The 21,814-nt window shown below is 21.8% G+C and overlaps 1 protein-coding gene across 1 annotated transcript in view; it reads right to left on the minus strand.

The window, feature by feature from the left end:
• LOC111060163 overlaps window positions 1-21,814 on the minus strand; it is a 119,017-nt gene that overhangs the window by 61,739 nt on the left and 35,464 nt on the right. Inside the window, exon 6 of the mRNA XM_039441131.1 lies at window positions 15,055-15,322. Coding sequence (XP_039297065.1) covers window positions 15,055-15,322 — 268 coding nt within the window. The remainder of the gene's footprint in view (window positions 1-15,054; window positions 15,323-21,814) is intronic.

Genomic DNA, 21,814 nt, shown 5'->3' on the forward strand with positions numbered 1-21,814 from the left:
CATCAGCTGTACAGCCATGGTTCTGTTTTAAAGTTTTTAATAAATTTTTAGTGAAATTTGACAATATCTTTGTTTTCTTATTATAATAACAGATTTACTAACGCATCTTAAATATACTAACTGACACGATCTATCCAGGAATGGATAGAGAGATTGGATATTGGAAGATGCTTCTTAAAAAAGTCAATCTATTGAAAACTTCATCAGCCAGATATTCCAACAGAAAAACTATAAAACTAATAAATAAGTTTCCAAAAAGTCCTAATGCTTAAATTACAGAAAGAACATAATACGATTTCTAGTGTCAACAACGTTTCTATAGTATTAACATATTGATACCATTTTTTACAGTAGATGAAACCAGTGCACTTTTAAACCATACCAAAATGATTAGCTATCACAAACAATTATTTTGTAAGTTTGATAAGTTAAGGAAATTTTTTTTGCTGAGGGTGATGCCCACATGAGCTCTAGGCTTGTGCATGGGTAATGAGGCGGATGATAATGAGAAATTAATGAACCTACAGTTTTAGGTAGGTTTCAAACCACCGGATAATTTATTAAAAATTGAAACCATGAAGAGAAACGGCTGTCTTAACCCGAGTTATTACCAGTTGTTATTTATGTAGCTTTAAACAAACCAAATTTTAAATCATAACCTCAACTAGGCTTACAAAAAAAATCCAAAACATTCAAAACACTACTTAAACTAAAATCCGATCTCAATATTACCAGTTGTTATTTATGTAGCCTTAAACAAAACAAATTTTATATCATAACCTCAACTAGGCCTACAAAAAAAACCAAAACATTAAAAACACTACTTAAACTAAAATCTGATCTCAAGCTAATATAAATTCAAATTTTACTAAATTATTATAATACCAAACAATAAATAGTCGAATGCGTTCATAGACATAATGAACCAGTTTTCTTTTCAAAATTAATAGTCTACTTGAAAACTAAAGAAAAATAGTCAGTCACTGGATTCAAAAAGTAGGCAATAAAATTTTCATATTTGAAACGTTCAAGTAATGAATTATTATCTTAATTGACACCTGATTCATAAAAAATATGAATCTTTAACTACCACTGATACTCAGCTGTAGTCATCACAGATTGCTACAGGTTCAGAATCACCATACATGATACAGTATCAAAACACATGATACAGTATCAAAACACATGATACAGTATCAAAACACATGATACAGTATCAAAACACATGATACAGTATCAAAACACATGATACAGTATCATCTCAACTTGATACACAAAACCATAATTTGATACAGAACTTTCAAACTTAGAATAAATTCTACAAACCATGGCATATCTTCAACTATTGTATCTTTCGTGACGACTAGCAAGTAACCCGTGCTCCGCAAGGGTCCGATTAAAAACTTGACCTACAGAAATCTTGAAGAATTCAAAATAGGCCTATAACCATCCTCGGTAAATTAAGAATGTATATGCAAAATGTCAAGTTAATGAGTTGAGTAGTTGAGACGTGATGATGCGTCATTCGTGAATTTCCTATCCCCTACCTGTATAAGCCAGTTCTTTCCTTTATTATATTACAGATTGATCAGGGTTAGGTGGGCCGTCCACTTGAACCGATTTCGTCCGAACTAGCATCGGCCGAAAACAACCGAACTCGTCCGAACGATCCCCCAACAAAGAAAACAAACTATAGATGCTCGTCCATTGCAACATCGTTCACGGCTGTCTCCGGCCGATCAAGTTTTCGATCCGAATTGAATGGGATTTTCCGGCTCTATCCGGCCGAAGTCGAGCTGAGACAACATCATCCTAACCTCAACATTGTTTCACAGTCTTGTATGTTTTTGTTTTTACTTTCCTTGCCCTATTACCATAGGTAAGGAAAGTATTGCTTTCCAAAAAATAAGGTACCCTAATTTCAAGTTTTCTATACGTTTCAAGGTCCCCTGAGTCTAAAAACATGATTTTTGGGTGTTGGTCTGTGTGTGTGTGTGTGAACACGATAACTCCATTCCTAATTAACCGATTGACTTGAACTTAAGGTCCTTATTCCATGAGGATCCTACAATAAGAAATTCAATAAAATTGAATTCAAAATGGCGGAAAAAATGGCGGATAATTACTAAAAAACCATGTTTTTCACGGTTTTCTCGAAAACGGCTCAAACGATATATATATATATATATATATATATATATATATATATATATATATATATATATATATATATATATATATATATATATATATATATATATATATATATATATATATATATATATATATATATATATATATATATATATATATATATATATATATATATATATATATATATATATATATATATATATATATATATATATATATATATATATATATATATATATATATATATATATATATATATATATATATATATATATATATATATATATATATATATATATATATATATATATATATATATATATATATATATATATATATATATATATATATATATATATATATATATATATATATATATATATATATATATATATATATATATATATATATATATATATATATATATATATATATATATATATATATATATATATATATATATATATATATATATATATATATATATATATATATATATATATATATATATATATATATATATATATATATATATATATATATATATATATATATATATATATATATATATATATATATATATATATATATATATATATATATATATATATATATATATATATATATATATATATATATATATATATATATATATATATATATATATATATATATATATATATATATATATATATATATATATATATATATATATATATATATATATATATATATATATATATATATATATATATATATATATATATATATATATATATATATATATATATATATATATATATATATATATATATATATATATATATATATATATATATATATATATATATATATATATATATATATATATATATATATATATATATATATATATATATATATATATATATATATATATATATATATATATATATATATATATATATATATATATATATATATATATATATATATATATATATATATATATATATATATATATATATATATATATATATATATATATATATATATATATATATATATATATATATATATATATATATATATATATATATATATATATATATATATATATATATATATATATATATATATATATATATATATATATATATATATATATATATATATATATATATATATATATATATATATATATATATATATATATATATATATATATATATATATATATATATATATATATATATATATATATATATATATATATATATATATATATATATATATATATATATATATATATATATATATATATATATATATATATATATATATATATATATATATATATATATATATATATATATATATATATATATATATATATATATATATATATATATATATATATATATATATATATATATATATATATATATATATATATATATATATATATATATATATATATATATATATATATATATATATATATATATATATATATATATATATATATATATATATATATATATATATATATATATATATATATATATATATATATATATATATATATATATATATATATATATATATATATATATATATATATATATATATATATATATATATATATATATATATATATATATATATATATATATATATATATATATATATATATATATATATATATATATATATATATATATATATATATATATATATATATATATATATATATATATATATATATATATATATATATATATATATATATATATATATATATATATATATATATATATATATATATATATATATATATATATATATATATATATATATATATATATATATATATATATATATATATATATATATATATATATATATATATATATATATATATATATATATATATATATATATATATATATATATATATATATATATATATATATATATATATATATATATATATATATATATATATATATATATATATATATATATATATATATATATATATATATATATATATATATATATATATATATATATATATATATATATATATATATATATATATATATATATATATATATATATATATATATATATATATATATATATATATATATATATATATATATATATATATATATATATATATATATATATATATATATATATATATATATATATATATATATATATATATATATATATATATATATATATATATATATATATATATATATATATATATATATATATATATATATATATATATATATATATATATATATATATATATATATATATATATATATATATATATATATATATATATATATATATATATATATATATATATATATATATATATATATATATATATATATATATATATATATATATATATATATATATATATATATATATATATATATATATATATATATATATATATATATATATATATATATATATATATATATATATATATATATATATATATATATATATATATATATATATATATATATATATATATATATATATATATATATATATATATATATATATATATATATATATATATATATATATATATATATATATATATATATATATATATATATATATATATATATATATATATATATATATATATATATATATATATATATATATATATATATATATATATATATATATATATATATATATATATATATATATATATATATATATATATATATATATATATATATATATATATATATATATATATATATATATATATATATATATATATATATATATATATATATATATATATATATATATATATATATATATATATATATATATATATATATATATATATATATATATATATATATATATATATATATATATATATATATATATATATATATATATATATATATATATATATATATATATATATATATATATATATATATATATATATATATATATATATATATATATATATATATATATATATATATATATATATATATATATATATATATATATATATATATATATATATATATATATATATATATATATATATATATATATATATATATATATATATATATATATATATATATATATATATATATATATATATATATATATATATATATATATATATATATATATATATATATATATATATATATATATATATATATATATATATATATATATATATATATATATATATATATATATATATATATATATATATATATATATATATATATATATATATATATATATATATATATATATATATATATATATATATATATATATATATATATATATATATATATATATATATATATATATATATATATATATATATATATATATATATATATATATATATATATATATATATATATATATATATATATATATATATATATATATATATATATATATATATATATATATATATATATATATATATATATATATATATATATATATATATATATATATATATATATATATATATATATATATATATATATATATATATATATATATATATATATATATATATATATATATATATATATATATATATATATATATATATATATATATATATATATATATATATATATATATATATATATATATATATATATATATATATATATATATATATATATATATATATATATATATATATATATATATATATATATATATATATATATATATATATATATATATATATATATATATATATATATATATATATATATATATATATATATATATATATATATATATATATATATATATATATATATATATATATATATATATATATATATATATATATATATATATATATATATATATATATATATATATATATATATATATATATATATATATATATATATATATATATATATATATATATATATATATATATATATATATATATATATATATATATATATATATATATATATATATATATATATATATATATATATATATATATATATATATATATATATATATATATATATATATATATATATATATATATATATATATATATATATATATATATATATATATATATATATATATATATATATATATATATATATATATATATATATATATATATATATATATATATATATATATATATATATATATATATATATATATATATATATATATATATATATATATATATATATATATATATATATATATATATATATATATATATATATATATATATATATATATATATATATATATATATATATATATATATATATATATATATATATATATATATATATATATATATATATATATATATATATATATATATATATATATATATATATATATATATATATATATATATATATATATATATATATATATATATATATATATATATATATATATATATATATATATATATATATATATATATATATATATATATATATATATATATATATATATATATATATATATATATATATATATATATATATATATATATATATATATATATATATATATATATATATATATATATATATATATATATATATATATATATATATATATATATATATATATATATATATATATATATATATATATATATATATATATATATATATATATATATATATATATATATATATATATATATATATATATATATATATATATATATATATATATATATATATATATATATATATATATATATATATATATATATATATATATATATATATATATATATATATATATATATATATATATATATATATATATATATATATATATATATATATATATATATATATATATATATATATATATATATATATATATATATATATATATATATATATATATATATATATATATATATATATATATATATATATATATATATATATATATATATATATATATATATATATATATATATATATATATATATATATATATATATATATATATATATATATATATATATATATATATATATATATATATATATATATATATATATATATATATATATATATATATATATATATATATATATATATATATATATATATATATATATATATATATATATATATATATATATATATATATATATATATATATATATATATATATATATATATATATATATATATATATATATATATATATATATATATATATATATATATATATATATATATATATATATATATATATATATATATATATATATATATATATATATATATATATATATATATATATATATATATATATATATATATATATATATATATATATATATATATATATATATATATATATATATATATATATATATATATATATATATATATATATATATATATATATATATATATATATATATATATATATATATATATATATATATATATATATATATATATATATATATATATATATATATATATATATATATATATATATATATATATATATATATATATATATATATATATATATATATATATATATATATATATATATATATATATATATATATATATATATATATATATATATATATATATATATATATATATATATATATATATATATATATATATATATATATATATATATATATATATATATATATATATATATATATATATATATATATATATATATATATATATATATATATATATATATATATATATATATATATATATATATATATATATATATATATATATATATATATATATATATATATATATATATATATATATATATATATATATATATATATATATATATATATATATATATATATATATATATATATATATATATATATATATATATATATATATATATATATATATATATATATATATATATATATATATATATATATATATATATATATATATATATATATATATATATATATATATATATATATATATATATATATATATATATATATATATATATATATATATATATATATATATATATATATATATATATATATATATATATATATATATATATATATATATATATATATATATATATATATATATATATATATATATATATATATATATATATATATATATATATATATATATATATATATATATATATATATATATATATATATATATATATATATATATATATATATATATATATATATATATATATATATATATATATATATATATATATATATATATATATATATATATATATATATATATATATATATATATATATATATATATATATATATATATATATATATATATATATATATATATATATATATATATATATATATATATATATATATATATATATATATATATATATATATATATATATATATATATATATATATATATATATATATATATATATATATATATATATATATATATATATATATATATATATATATATATATATATATATATATATATATATATATATATATATATATATATATATATATATATATATATATATATATATATATATATATATATATATATATATATATATATATATATATATATATATATATATATATATATATATATATATATATATATATATATATATATATATATATATATATATATATATATATATATATATATATATATATATATATATATATATATATATATATATATATATATATATATATATATATATATATATATATATATATATATATATATATATATATATATATATATATATATATATATATATATATATATATATATATATATATATATATATATATATATATATATATATATATATATATATATATATATATATATATATATATATATATATATATATATATATATATATATATATATATATATATATATATATATATATATATATATATATATATATATATATATATATATATATATATATATATATATATATATATATATATATATATATATATATATATATATATATATATATATATATATATATATATATATATATATATATATATATATATATATATATATATATATATATATATATATATATATATATATATATATATATATATATATATATATATATATATATATATATATATATATATATATATATATATATATATATATATATATATATATATATATATATATATATATATATATATATATATATATATATATATATATATATATATATATATATATATATATATATATATATATATATATATATATATATATATATATATATATATATATATATATATATATATATATATATATATATATATATATATATATATATATATATATATATATATATATATATATATATATATATATATATATATATATATATATATATATATATATATATATATATATATATATATATATATATATATATATATATATATATATATATATATATATATATATATATATATATATATATATATATATATATATATATATATATATATATATATATATATATATATATATATATATATATATATATATATATATATATATATATATATATATATATATATATATATATATATATATATATATATATATATATATATATATATATATATATATATATATATATATATATATATATATATATATATATATATATATATATATATATATATATATATATATATATATATATATATATATATATATATATATATATATATATATATATATATATATATATATATATATATATATATATATATATATATATATATATATATATATATATATATATATATATATATATATATATATATATATATATATATATATATATATATATATATATATATATATATATATATATATATATATATATATATATATATATATATATATATATATATATATATATATATATATATATATATATATATATATATATATATATATATATATATATATATATATATATATATATATATATATATATATATATATATATATATATATATATATATATATATATATATATATATATATATATATATATATATATATATATATATATATATATATATATATATATATATATATATATATATATATATATATATATATATATATATATATATATATATATATATATATATATATATATATATATATATATATATATATATATATATATATATATATATATATATATATATATATATATATATATATATATATATATATATATATATATATATATATATATATATATATATATATATATATATATATATATATATATATATATATATATATATATATATATATATATATATATATATATATATATATATATATATATATATATATATATATATATATATATATATATATATATATATATATATATATATATATATATATATATATATATATATATATATATATATATATATATATATATATATATATATATATATATATATATATATATATATATATATATATATATATATATATATATATATATATATATATATATATATATATATATATATATATATATATATATATATATATATATATATATATATATATATATATATATATATATATATATATATATATATATATATATATATATATATATATATATATATATATATATATATATATATATATATATATATATATATATATATATATATATATATATATATATATATATATATATATATATATATATATATATATATATATATATATATATATATATATATCTAACATCTTCCTTAACGTTCATGATGGGTGCGTGGGCGGAGCGACTGTGGTTCGATGGTGGTACGAGGGAGGAGCGTGCTCGGTGCGGGTTGGAAGCGCGAATATGTGTACGCAGCTTTAAATATACTAACTGACGCGATCTATCCAGGAATTGATAGAGATATTGGATATTAGAAGATGCTTCTTAAAAAGGTCAATCTATTGAAAACTTCATCAGCCAGTTATTCCAACAGAAAAACTATGAAACTAATAAATAAGTTTCCAAAAAGTCTTAATGCTTAAATGACAGAAAGAACATAATACGATTTGTAGTGTCAACAACGTTTCTATAGTATTAAATATTGATACCATTTTTTACAGTAGATGAAACCAGTGCACTTTTAAACCATATAAATACCATAAATAAATACCACAAATAAATAACATACCAAAATGATTAGCTATCACAAAAAATTATTTTGTAAGTTTGATAAGTTGAGGAATTTTTTTTTGCTGAGGGTGATGCCCACATGAGCTCTAGGCTTGTGCATGGGTAATGAGGCGGATGATGAGAAATTAATTAACCTACAGTTTTAGGTGGGTTTCAAACCACCGGATAATTTATTAAAATTAAAACCATGAAGGGACACGGCTGTCTTAACCCGTGTTATTACCAGTTGTTATTTATGTAGCTTTAAACAAAAAAAAATGTATATCATAACCTGAACTAGGCCTACAAAAAAACCAAAACATTCAAAACACTACTTAAACTAAAACAATCTCAATATTACCAGTTGTTATTTATGTAGCTTTAAAAAAACACATTTTATATCATAACCTCAACTAGGCCTACAAATAAAACCAAAACATTCAAAACACTACTTAAACTAAAATCCGATCTCAAGCTAATATAAATTAAAATTTTACTAAATTATTATAATACCAAACAATAAATAGTCGAAAGCGTTCATAGACATAATGAACGAGTTTTCTTTTCAAAATAATACTTGAAAACTAAAGAAAAATAGTCACTGGATTCAAAAAGTAGGCAATAAAACTTTTAGATTTGAAACGTTCAAGTAATAAATTATTATCTTAATTAACACCTGATTCATAAAAAATATGAATCTTCAACTACCACTGATACTCAGCTGTAGTCATCACAGATTGCTACAGGTTCAGAATCACCATACATGATACAGTATCAAAACACATGATACAGTATCAAAAAAAATGATACAGTATCAAAACACATGATACAGTATCAAAACACATGATACAGTATCAAAACACATGATACAGTATCAAAACAAATGATACAGTATCAAAGCACATGGTACAGTATCAAAACACATGATACAGTATCAAAACACATGATACAGTATCATCTCAACTTGATACACAAAACCATAATTTGATACAAAACTTTCAAACTTAGAATAAATTCTACAAACCATGGCATATCTTGTATCTTTCGTGACGACCAGCAAGTAACCCGTGCTCCGCAAGGGTCTACTTAAAAAACTTGACCTACAGAAATCTTGAAGAATTGAAAATAGGCCTATAACCATCCTCGGTTAATTAAGAATGTATATGCAAAATGTCAAGTTAATCAGTTAAGTAGTTGAGACGTGATGATGCGTTATTCGCAAATTTCCTATCCCCTACGTGTATTAGCCAATTCTTTCCTTTATTATATTACAGATTGATCAGGGTTAGGTGGGCCGTCCACTTGAACCGATTTCGTCCGAACTAGCATCGGCCGAAAACTACCGAACTCGTCCGAACGATCCCCCAACAAAGAAAGCTATAGATGCTCGTCCATTGCAACAGGTTCATACGTCCGTGCACGGCTGTCTCCGGCCGATCAAGTTTTCGATCCGAATTGAATGGGATTTTCCGGCTCTATCCGTCCGAAGTCGAGCTGAGACAACATCATCCTAACCTCAACATTGTTTCACAGTCTTGTTTGTTTTTGTTTTTACTTTGCTTGCCCTATTACCATAGGTAAGGAAAGTATTGCTTACCGAAAAAAATTAAGGTACCCCAATTTCTAAATTTCTATACGTTTCAAGGTCCCTGAGTCCAAAAAGTGGTTTTGGGTATTGGTCTGTATATATATATATATATATATATATAATATATATATATATATATATATATATATGTGTGTGTGTGTGTGTGTGTGTGTGTGTGTGTGTGTGTGTGTGGTGTGTGTGTGTGTGTGTGTGTGTGTGTGTGTGTGTGTGTGTGTGTGTATGAGTGTCTGTGTACACGATATCTCATCACCCATTCAACGGAATGACTTGAAATTTGGAAATTAGAGTCCTTACAAGACACGAACAATTTCGATCAAATGCAATTCAAGATGGCGGCTAAAATGGCGAAAATGTTGTCATAAACAGGGTTTTTCGCGATTTTCTCAAAAACGGCTCCAACGATTTTGATTTAATTCATACCTAAATAGTTATTGATAAGCTCTATCAACTGATACAAGTCCCATATCTGTAAAAATTTCAGGAGCTCCGCCCCATCTATGCAAAGTTTGATTTTAGATTCCCAATTATCAGGCTTCATATACAATTTAAACAGAAAATTTCGAGTGGAAAAGATTGAGCATGAAAATCTCTACAATCAATGTCCAGTAACATTTTCACCTAAAATTGAAAATAAGCTCGAAATTCGAGAAAATGTGATTATCCAATCGCAAACTGTTGGCAACTGTTGATTCTATCAAATCATTCACTATGGAGAGATAGCAGACCTCATGTGTGTCTCCAGCGTTATTGCCCTGTCACCAGCTGGCTCAAATCTTTGAATAGTAGACTTGAGATGCGCGAGAACACTAGCGTCAGGTGATCAATTCTCATAACGGCAAGGAAAGTTGTGTGAGTGCGCCACACCAGATTTTTTGAACTTGTATTGATTCATAAATCTTTTTTATTATGTTTGTGAGTCAACACACACAAAAGAATGTCTTTGCCTACTAACTAGCTTGCCACTTCACTTTCTGGCAACCAGCCAACTACTCAACTAGACTGACGAAAACGGTTCCAATGGACGACCGTGTTTGGCCGAATCAACGGCCGGCAGATTCGTTCGATCCAACGGACGAACGGATCGGTTGAATACGGTTCCAGTGGACGGTTACCCTAATTTCATATCCCCTACGTGTATAAGACAATTCTTTCCTTTATTATATTATTTATACATAGATAAACAATAACAAGATATGCCATGGTTTGTAGAATTCATTCAAAGTTTGCAAGTATTGTATCGAATTATTGCACAATATTTGTTTCATTTTTATGATTCTGCTGTTATAAAATTTTGTAATTATTAGTTAAATTTAACTTCAACTTTCTGCATTATTTCGAAATACTAGGTTTTTCTTTTACTGTTTTGCAACTCTCACCAGCGGGCAAAGATTTTTTTTTGCTGGTGATGCCTAGATTTTATATTTTATTTTAATTTTATTCAAGTATATGTATGAGCAATTATGCTTATTTATTTATATTTTAAATGATATGTCATATTATAAAGATTTTGTAATATGTTTTGAATATTCTAATTGGCAATAAATGAAATTGAAATGAAATGAAATGAAATGAATTATGGTGTTGTGTATAAAGTTGTATCATGCGTGGTCATAGAGATACCTTATCATCATACCTAAAGGTGCGTACAGACTTTCGCTCTGCTCCGCAACCGAACGTCACTCGAGCAGAGCGATTGATGATCGACCGGGGAGCAACAGTGGTTCGACCGGGGAACGCGAGAAGATCTAACATCTTCCGTAACGCTCATGATGGGTTCGTGGGCGGTGCGACTGTGGTTCGATGGAGGAACGAGGGCGGTACGAGGGAGGAGCGTGCTCGGTGCGGGTTGGAAGAGCGTACATGTGTAGGCAGCTAAAGAAGATAAGTTTGCAAGTTTCGTATCAAATTATGGTGCTGTGTATCAAGTTGAGATGATACTGTATCATGTGTTTTGATACTGTATCACTGCCTCCTACCTTGACTGAGTTTCTCCCGTTGCAGCTTGTTAGCCCTGGCCTGTGCGGCTTGGAGGGCCTCGAACTGCTGTTGCCTGTACAGGCCACTCGGCCGGCCGACCGGTCGTTTGCCACCTGGTGACGTCATCGCCGCAGCAGCACCGTTGCCAGCTTGCAGTGCTGCAAGGCTGCCACCTTGTGCAGCCGCTGCTGCCAGTGCCGACGCTGTAGACGGTTTGGGCAGGGCACCCTCGGTCAATACCCACTTCTTTTTGCCGTTAACAAATACCTGAACAAAAAGACAGTAATTAATCATTATTTTCACTATTTATTAATTATGAAAACAATACAAAAACTTGTAGTACCCAAGACCTTGAAAATGACCTATGGTCAACTAGTCGTTGAAATATTTCAAAGTTTTAATAAAGGGTCCTACAATTTTTTATTAGTTTAAACTTTGGGAGATAACACAAAATCGACTTGTTTTTAAAACAAAAGTTCTTGGATGGCTTAGAGATCTTATGGTTGACTATCTAGAGACCTTATTCAATGTGGTTTCTTAGTTAAAATACTCTGATAATGGTGGCTATGCATTGGCTAAATGAGCTGGAATTGGAAAGTGAGCATGGTTAGTGTAAATGTGTGAGTGATTGGTTGCTAATTTTTCTTTCTTTCTTCTTTTTATATTTTTCTACTTCTCTATAAATTCATAAATAATCAGATATTCATTCCTGCTCGCAGACGTAGAGTTTTGTACTCTCAGCAAGCAGTATTTTTCTATCCAAATTCACAAATTAGTCCTGGTTTTAGCATGTTCGAATTCTTGTCTGATGTTATTGTTTAATAATTAGACTTTTATGTACTTTATAAATATTAACTTATTACTCTAATATTGTTAAGCTGTATTATTTTTTCTCATAATTTGTAAATATTGTGAATTGGATTGAATAAAATTTGAATTTGAATTTGAATTATCTTCTTATTGTATCTTTTCTCTATGATATTCTGCATGGACTGACTGACCTCCCTGATATCCTGCGGCCGAAAATGCAGTTCGCAGATGAGCGCCGTGTAGGCCAACTGTTGCGATCCCTGGCACAAGTTGCGCGCCCACCGCTTGAATATCAACGGATTCGGCGGCGGCTTGAAGAACCGCATCTCACCACCGCTAGTTGCACCACTGCCCGCTCCAGCGCTAGTAGTCACCGACTTCCCACCGCTAGTTGCGCCGCTCCCCGCTGCAGAGCTAGTAGTCGACTTGCAGCCGCTCACAAAGCACTTGTACATCGGACCGCTGGCGCCGTCTGAGGATGGTTTTGCCGGCTTTGTGGATTGTGCCTGCTGCAGCTGTCGCTGTTGTTCCTGCAAAACGGAAAAAAGATTAGCCTACATAAAAATTGTGTTCACTAATACAATCAAGATATTACAAGAGAAATATATCTTTAATGTCTACCAAGTGAAAACCCACCAACAAAAAGCCATATAATAATACCGTTATAATGTCCAACAGATTCATAGAACATAGATTAAAGTTACTGAGATATTGCAATTATTCAAATGCTAATGAATTAATAATAATAATTGTTATTGAACGAAAATCCAAATTGAATGCTGTAAATCACCCCGAAGACTTCTGCTACTGCAAATATTGACAACAGGGTAAACAGCTAGAGGGAAATTCGATGAGCGCTACTATTCAAAAATTATTTATCAGCCCGAGAATCGAACCCAGTACCTCCAAATTAAATGCTGTAATTCACCCCGAAGACTTCTGCTACTGCAAATATAGACAACAGGGTAAACAGCTAGATGGAAATTCAATGAGCGCTACTATACAAACATTATTTGTCAGCCCGGGAATCGAACCCAGTACCTCCAAATTAATTGCTGTAAATCACCCCGAAGACTTCTGCTACTGCAAATATTGATAACAGGGTAAACAGCTAGATGGAAATTCGATGAGCGCTACTATTGAAAAATTATTTGTCAGCCCGGGAATCGCAATATCTCAGTAAACTCCATGTGTAGACCGGCTGGCCGCTATGGCTTCGTATAAAATTAGCGCTGCTATCCAGTGATTGTCAGTTTGGTGTAAGGGTAAGCATTCCTGACCGGCAATTGGGAGGTACTATCCAATAAAATTGGAAATATCCAATAAAATATTTGCAGTAGCAGAAGTCTTCGGGGTGATTCACAGCATTCAATTTGGAGGTACTGGGTTCGATTCCCGGGCTGACAAATAATTTTTGAATAGTAGCGTTCATCGAATATCCATCTAGCTGTTTACCCTGTTGTCAATATTTGCAGTAGCAGAAGACTTCGGGGTGAATTACAACATTTAATTTGGAGGTACTGGGTTCGATTCCCGGGCTGACAAATAATTTTTGAATAGTAGCGTTCATCGAATATCCATCTAGCTGTTTACCCTGTTGTCAATATTTGCAGTAGCAGAAGTCTTCGGGGTGAATTACAGCATTTAATTTGGAGTTTCGTTTAATAATAATTATAGATTCATGAAAGTTGTTTTTAAAATCAGAAAACATTGCATCAAGACAGGATGGATTTGAATGTATATAGAAGACAATTCACTTACTTATCACAGAGGCTGATAAATTTTGTTGCTACTCTTTTTGTTGCCAATACGAGCCGAAGCAAAAAACTAAATTGCGAAATTGAGGAATGGATAAGATAAAAAAAACTGAAGAAATAAAATCTTCTAGGCACATACTACTGTTCCTTGTTTTATGTTTTGTTTTTTCATCATAGAATAATTCATTATTGTGTGTTACTAACTTTTATCTAATTTCATCATTTACTAATCTAAAAATTTATATTTTGTATAGTATATTTAAAAATATATATTTCCACTAGTCTTTGTTCTTAATTTGGTTGTAATTTCTTAGATTATATCACAGAGAAACAATAGCGTAAGTAGATATCCCATGGTATAGGGCGTTTATGTCGCAACTTTTACTGTTATCTCCAGCTGATAGTTCTTTCCTGTGAAGCTTTATGACGCTGGTAGTCTCTCATATTGTGCCGTTCATACACTCTTACCCGGTCAAAACAGTAAAAATCGACAGTAATCGGCTTGAGATAAAAGTAAAAGTTGCGACATAAACGCCCTATACCATGGGATATCTAATTATGCTATTGTTTCTCTATGATTATATTGAATAAATATTATATTTCTGAAACTTTGGCCTACGTACAGGTTTTACCTTGTAGGCTACTCCTTAAACATAGATGGACGTAAAAAATATACTGCAGTTTTGGGAGTATTTATATATTTAATAGTATTTTTCTTGTATTATTTTTAGATGTTATAATATTATATTATTATAATTGTGTATGTTTTTTGAGAAATAAATTTGAATTTCAAAGAAAAACTTTCTAGTTTCAACAACTCACCACTTTCAATTTCCACTTGGACTTCTCCTCCACCTTCTTGATCACCTCTCCTCCTCCTCCCCCACCTCCTCCTCCTCTCGTAGCCTCCTCCTCCTCATCCAGCTCCGAATGCAATGCCGACAGCACATCCTCCACTGACGTCAGCTCTTCCTCCTCTCTCACCACCGATGACGTCATCAGCTGGCCTCCACCCGATGACGATGACGTCATCACATCCCCTCCACCGGATGCCGTTATCACATCCCCTCCACCCACCAGTGCCGTCATCACCGTCTGCTGGCTTCCGTTGTCGTCGGCAGTCGATGACTGCATCCCGGCTGCTTTGATGACGTCATCATCGTCGTCTTCGTCGTCGCCAAATATGTCGGCCGCCGCCTGTAGTGACGTCAAACTTTGGTCAGTTGTTGTCGTTGGGACAGCGATTGTTGTAGATGGTATTGTGTCATCATCACCTTGCATTGTCTGAGGTTGGTGTACAGTGAAAGTATGAAAATAACAGAAAATAACCAAAATTATAAAATAAATCAAAAGAATCAACACATGAAAATAAAGAAAATAACCAAAATTATTAAATAAAATTAGAAGAATCAATGCCTTGCAGTGTCTGAGGGTGTACAGTGGTTATGGAAACGACGAAAAGTTACCAAAATTATAAAATAAATTCAACGAATCAACACAAAAAATGAGGAAAATAGCAAAAATTATTAGATAAAATTGGAAGAATCAATGCCTTGCAGTGTATGGGCATGTGCTGTACAGTAGTTATGAAAATAACAGAAAATTATAAAATAGATTCAAAGAATCAACAGATGAAAATAAGGGAAATAATCAAAATTATGAAATAAAATAAATGACAATAGACGAATCCACAGCTTGCAGTGTCGGAGGGTGTACAGTGTTATGAAAACAACGGAAAATAGCCGAGATTATAAAATAAATTTAACTGATCAACAGATGAAAATAAGGGAAATAATCAAAATTATGAAATAAAATAAATGACAATAGACGAATCCACAGCTTGCAGTGTCGGAGGGTGTACAGTGGTTATGAAAACAACGGAAAATAGCCGAGATTATAAAATAAATTTAACTGATCATCAGATGAAAATAAGGGAAATAATCAAAATTATGAAATAAAATAAATGACAATAGACTAATCAACAGCTTGCAGTGTCGGAGGGTGTACAGTGATTATGGAAACAACAAAAAAACCTGGAATTATAAAATGAATTCGACGATTTTTTTGGTCAATTTCTATCCAAATTTAGGAAAGGAACCGTTTTGGGCTTCTAGCCAGTTGTTCCTCTCCCAATCATTCATGGCTGAGAATGATATTGTCTGTATAAATAAATCAACAACATATGAAAATAAAGAAAATAACCAAAATTATAAAATAAAATTGGACGAATCAATGCATTGACATGTAGTGTCTGAACTTTCAATATCAGCATGGAATCATAAAACCAAATTCAATCAATTTGTGCTTTTACCGGACCCTAGTGGGGCACGGGTAACACCTGCTCATAGTCTATATTATATATATATAATTATATAAAAGCGAAATGGCACTCACTCACTGACTGACTCACTCACTCACTCACTCACTCACTAACTCACTCACTCGCAGAACTAAAAATCTACCGGACCAAAAACGTTCAAATTTGGTAGGTATGTTCAGTTGGCCCTTTAGAGGCGCACTAAGAAATCTTTTGGCGATATTTTAACTCTAAGGGTGGTTTTTAAGGGTTTAAAGTTCGTCTTTTAGCATGTATATTCTTCTTCTCACAATCTCTTGATTATAATTGAAATATCCATATCATATGTTACTATAGAACTATAATCTAGATAGAGTACCTCTTCGAAACAGTTGTTAACTGGCAACTAAATTAATAATTTTGTCAGGTTGGCATTAAGTTGAGTTGACTTTGTTAGGTTGGCACCAAGTTGAAGATTTAAATGCATTTATCGCGGAAAAATTGATTAGGCACTGCTACTTCAATCCTGGGAATATTATATTACTAGACGTCAGGCTCGCTTCGCTCGCCATATCCGTTTAGCCAGACGTTTAGTCTGGACCCCCGACTGAATTGTCGTAACATATGGTAGAAATGCTCAAATGAAGGCGAGCGAAGCGAGCCTGTTGATCTCATTCTTGGACGATCCAGTCGGGGGTCCAGGGGGCGAAGCCTCCTGGCTAGACGGATATGGCGAGCGAAGCGAGCCTGACGGCTAGTGGTACTATATCTTTGAAAAAAGATTCATAAAGGATTTATTGAATAATTGTAAATGACAAGTTGTCATGAATTGAGTGATTTGAAAACAGAGCAAAACTGCAGTTGGTAATGAACTGTCTAGTACAAAACTGTGCGTTTGAAATGTAAATTTCCAATGTGGAAAAATAGTCTTATAGAACAGGACTTTGGTAGTAAACTTAGACTAGTTATAGAATAGACACGCTGGGAAGTCTAGCCTCTGAAGCCAACATCTACTGCCATATCGCCATATCGTGACGTCAGCATCGGATAGAAAACTTTCAGATTGTGTCTATTTCAGATGGACGTAAACTATTATTGACCGAGCGAAGTGAGGCCTAAGATTCAAGTCGACGGTTTGGCATTTCTCTTAATGTTTGAATGTTTAAATGTTTATATGTTGCGCATTTACAGCGAAACGCGGTAATAGATTTTCATGAAATTTGACAGGTATGTTCCTTTTTTAATTGCGCGTCGACGTATATACAAGGAACAAGGTTTTTGGAAATTTTGCATCTCAAGGATAATATAAAAGGAAAAAGGAGCCTCCTTCATACGCCAATATTAGAGTAGAAATCAGACTATAGAATTATTCATCATAAATCAGCTGACAAGTGATTACACAGATGTGTGGAGGAGCCAGTCTATTGCTGTATTTCCATAAGGTCTAAAGTTTCAATCAGGTACTTGAGGATGAGAATACTGCGTGAAGTCTACTGTTCACAGAACTACTAGTTTATAAACTCCCGCTGCGCTTCCGTTGAAATAGACACAATCTGCTATAGAAAACAATGTGAACAAACTCTACAGAAAAGTTTTCTATCCGATGCTGACGTCACGATGGGGCGGTATGGCAGTAGATGTTGGCTTCATCGACTTTCAGTATGAATGGGGCGTGTCTATTCTGTAACTGGTCTAAGGTAGTAAAGTGGCAGATATCTTCACCTGTTGTAGGAAAGTTTCAGTATCAGCTGCTGCACCCCTCGTTTCAGTTATAATCAGCTGATTCGACTGCTGGTCCACCTCCATTGCTTCCACCTCCCTCTCCTCCTCCTCTTCCTTCACATCACTGCTGCCAACTGCCACCTGCACAACAACAAAATATACCCACTTGAATTT

This window comes from Nilaparvata lugens, chromosome 14 (genome assembly GCF_014356525.2).
Source record: "Nilaparvata lugens isolate BPH chromosome 14, ASM1435652v1, whole genome shotgun sequence".
Classification (NCBI taxonomy): Eukaryota; Metazoa; Arthropoda; class Insecta; order Hemiptera; family Delphacidae; genus Nilaparvata; species Nilaparvata lugens.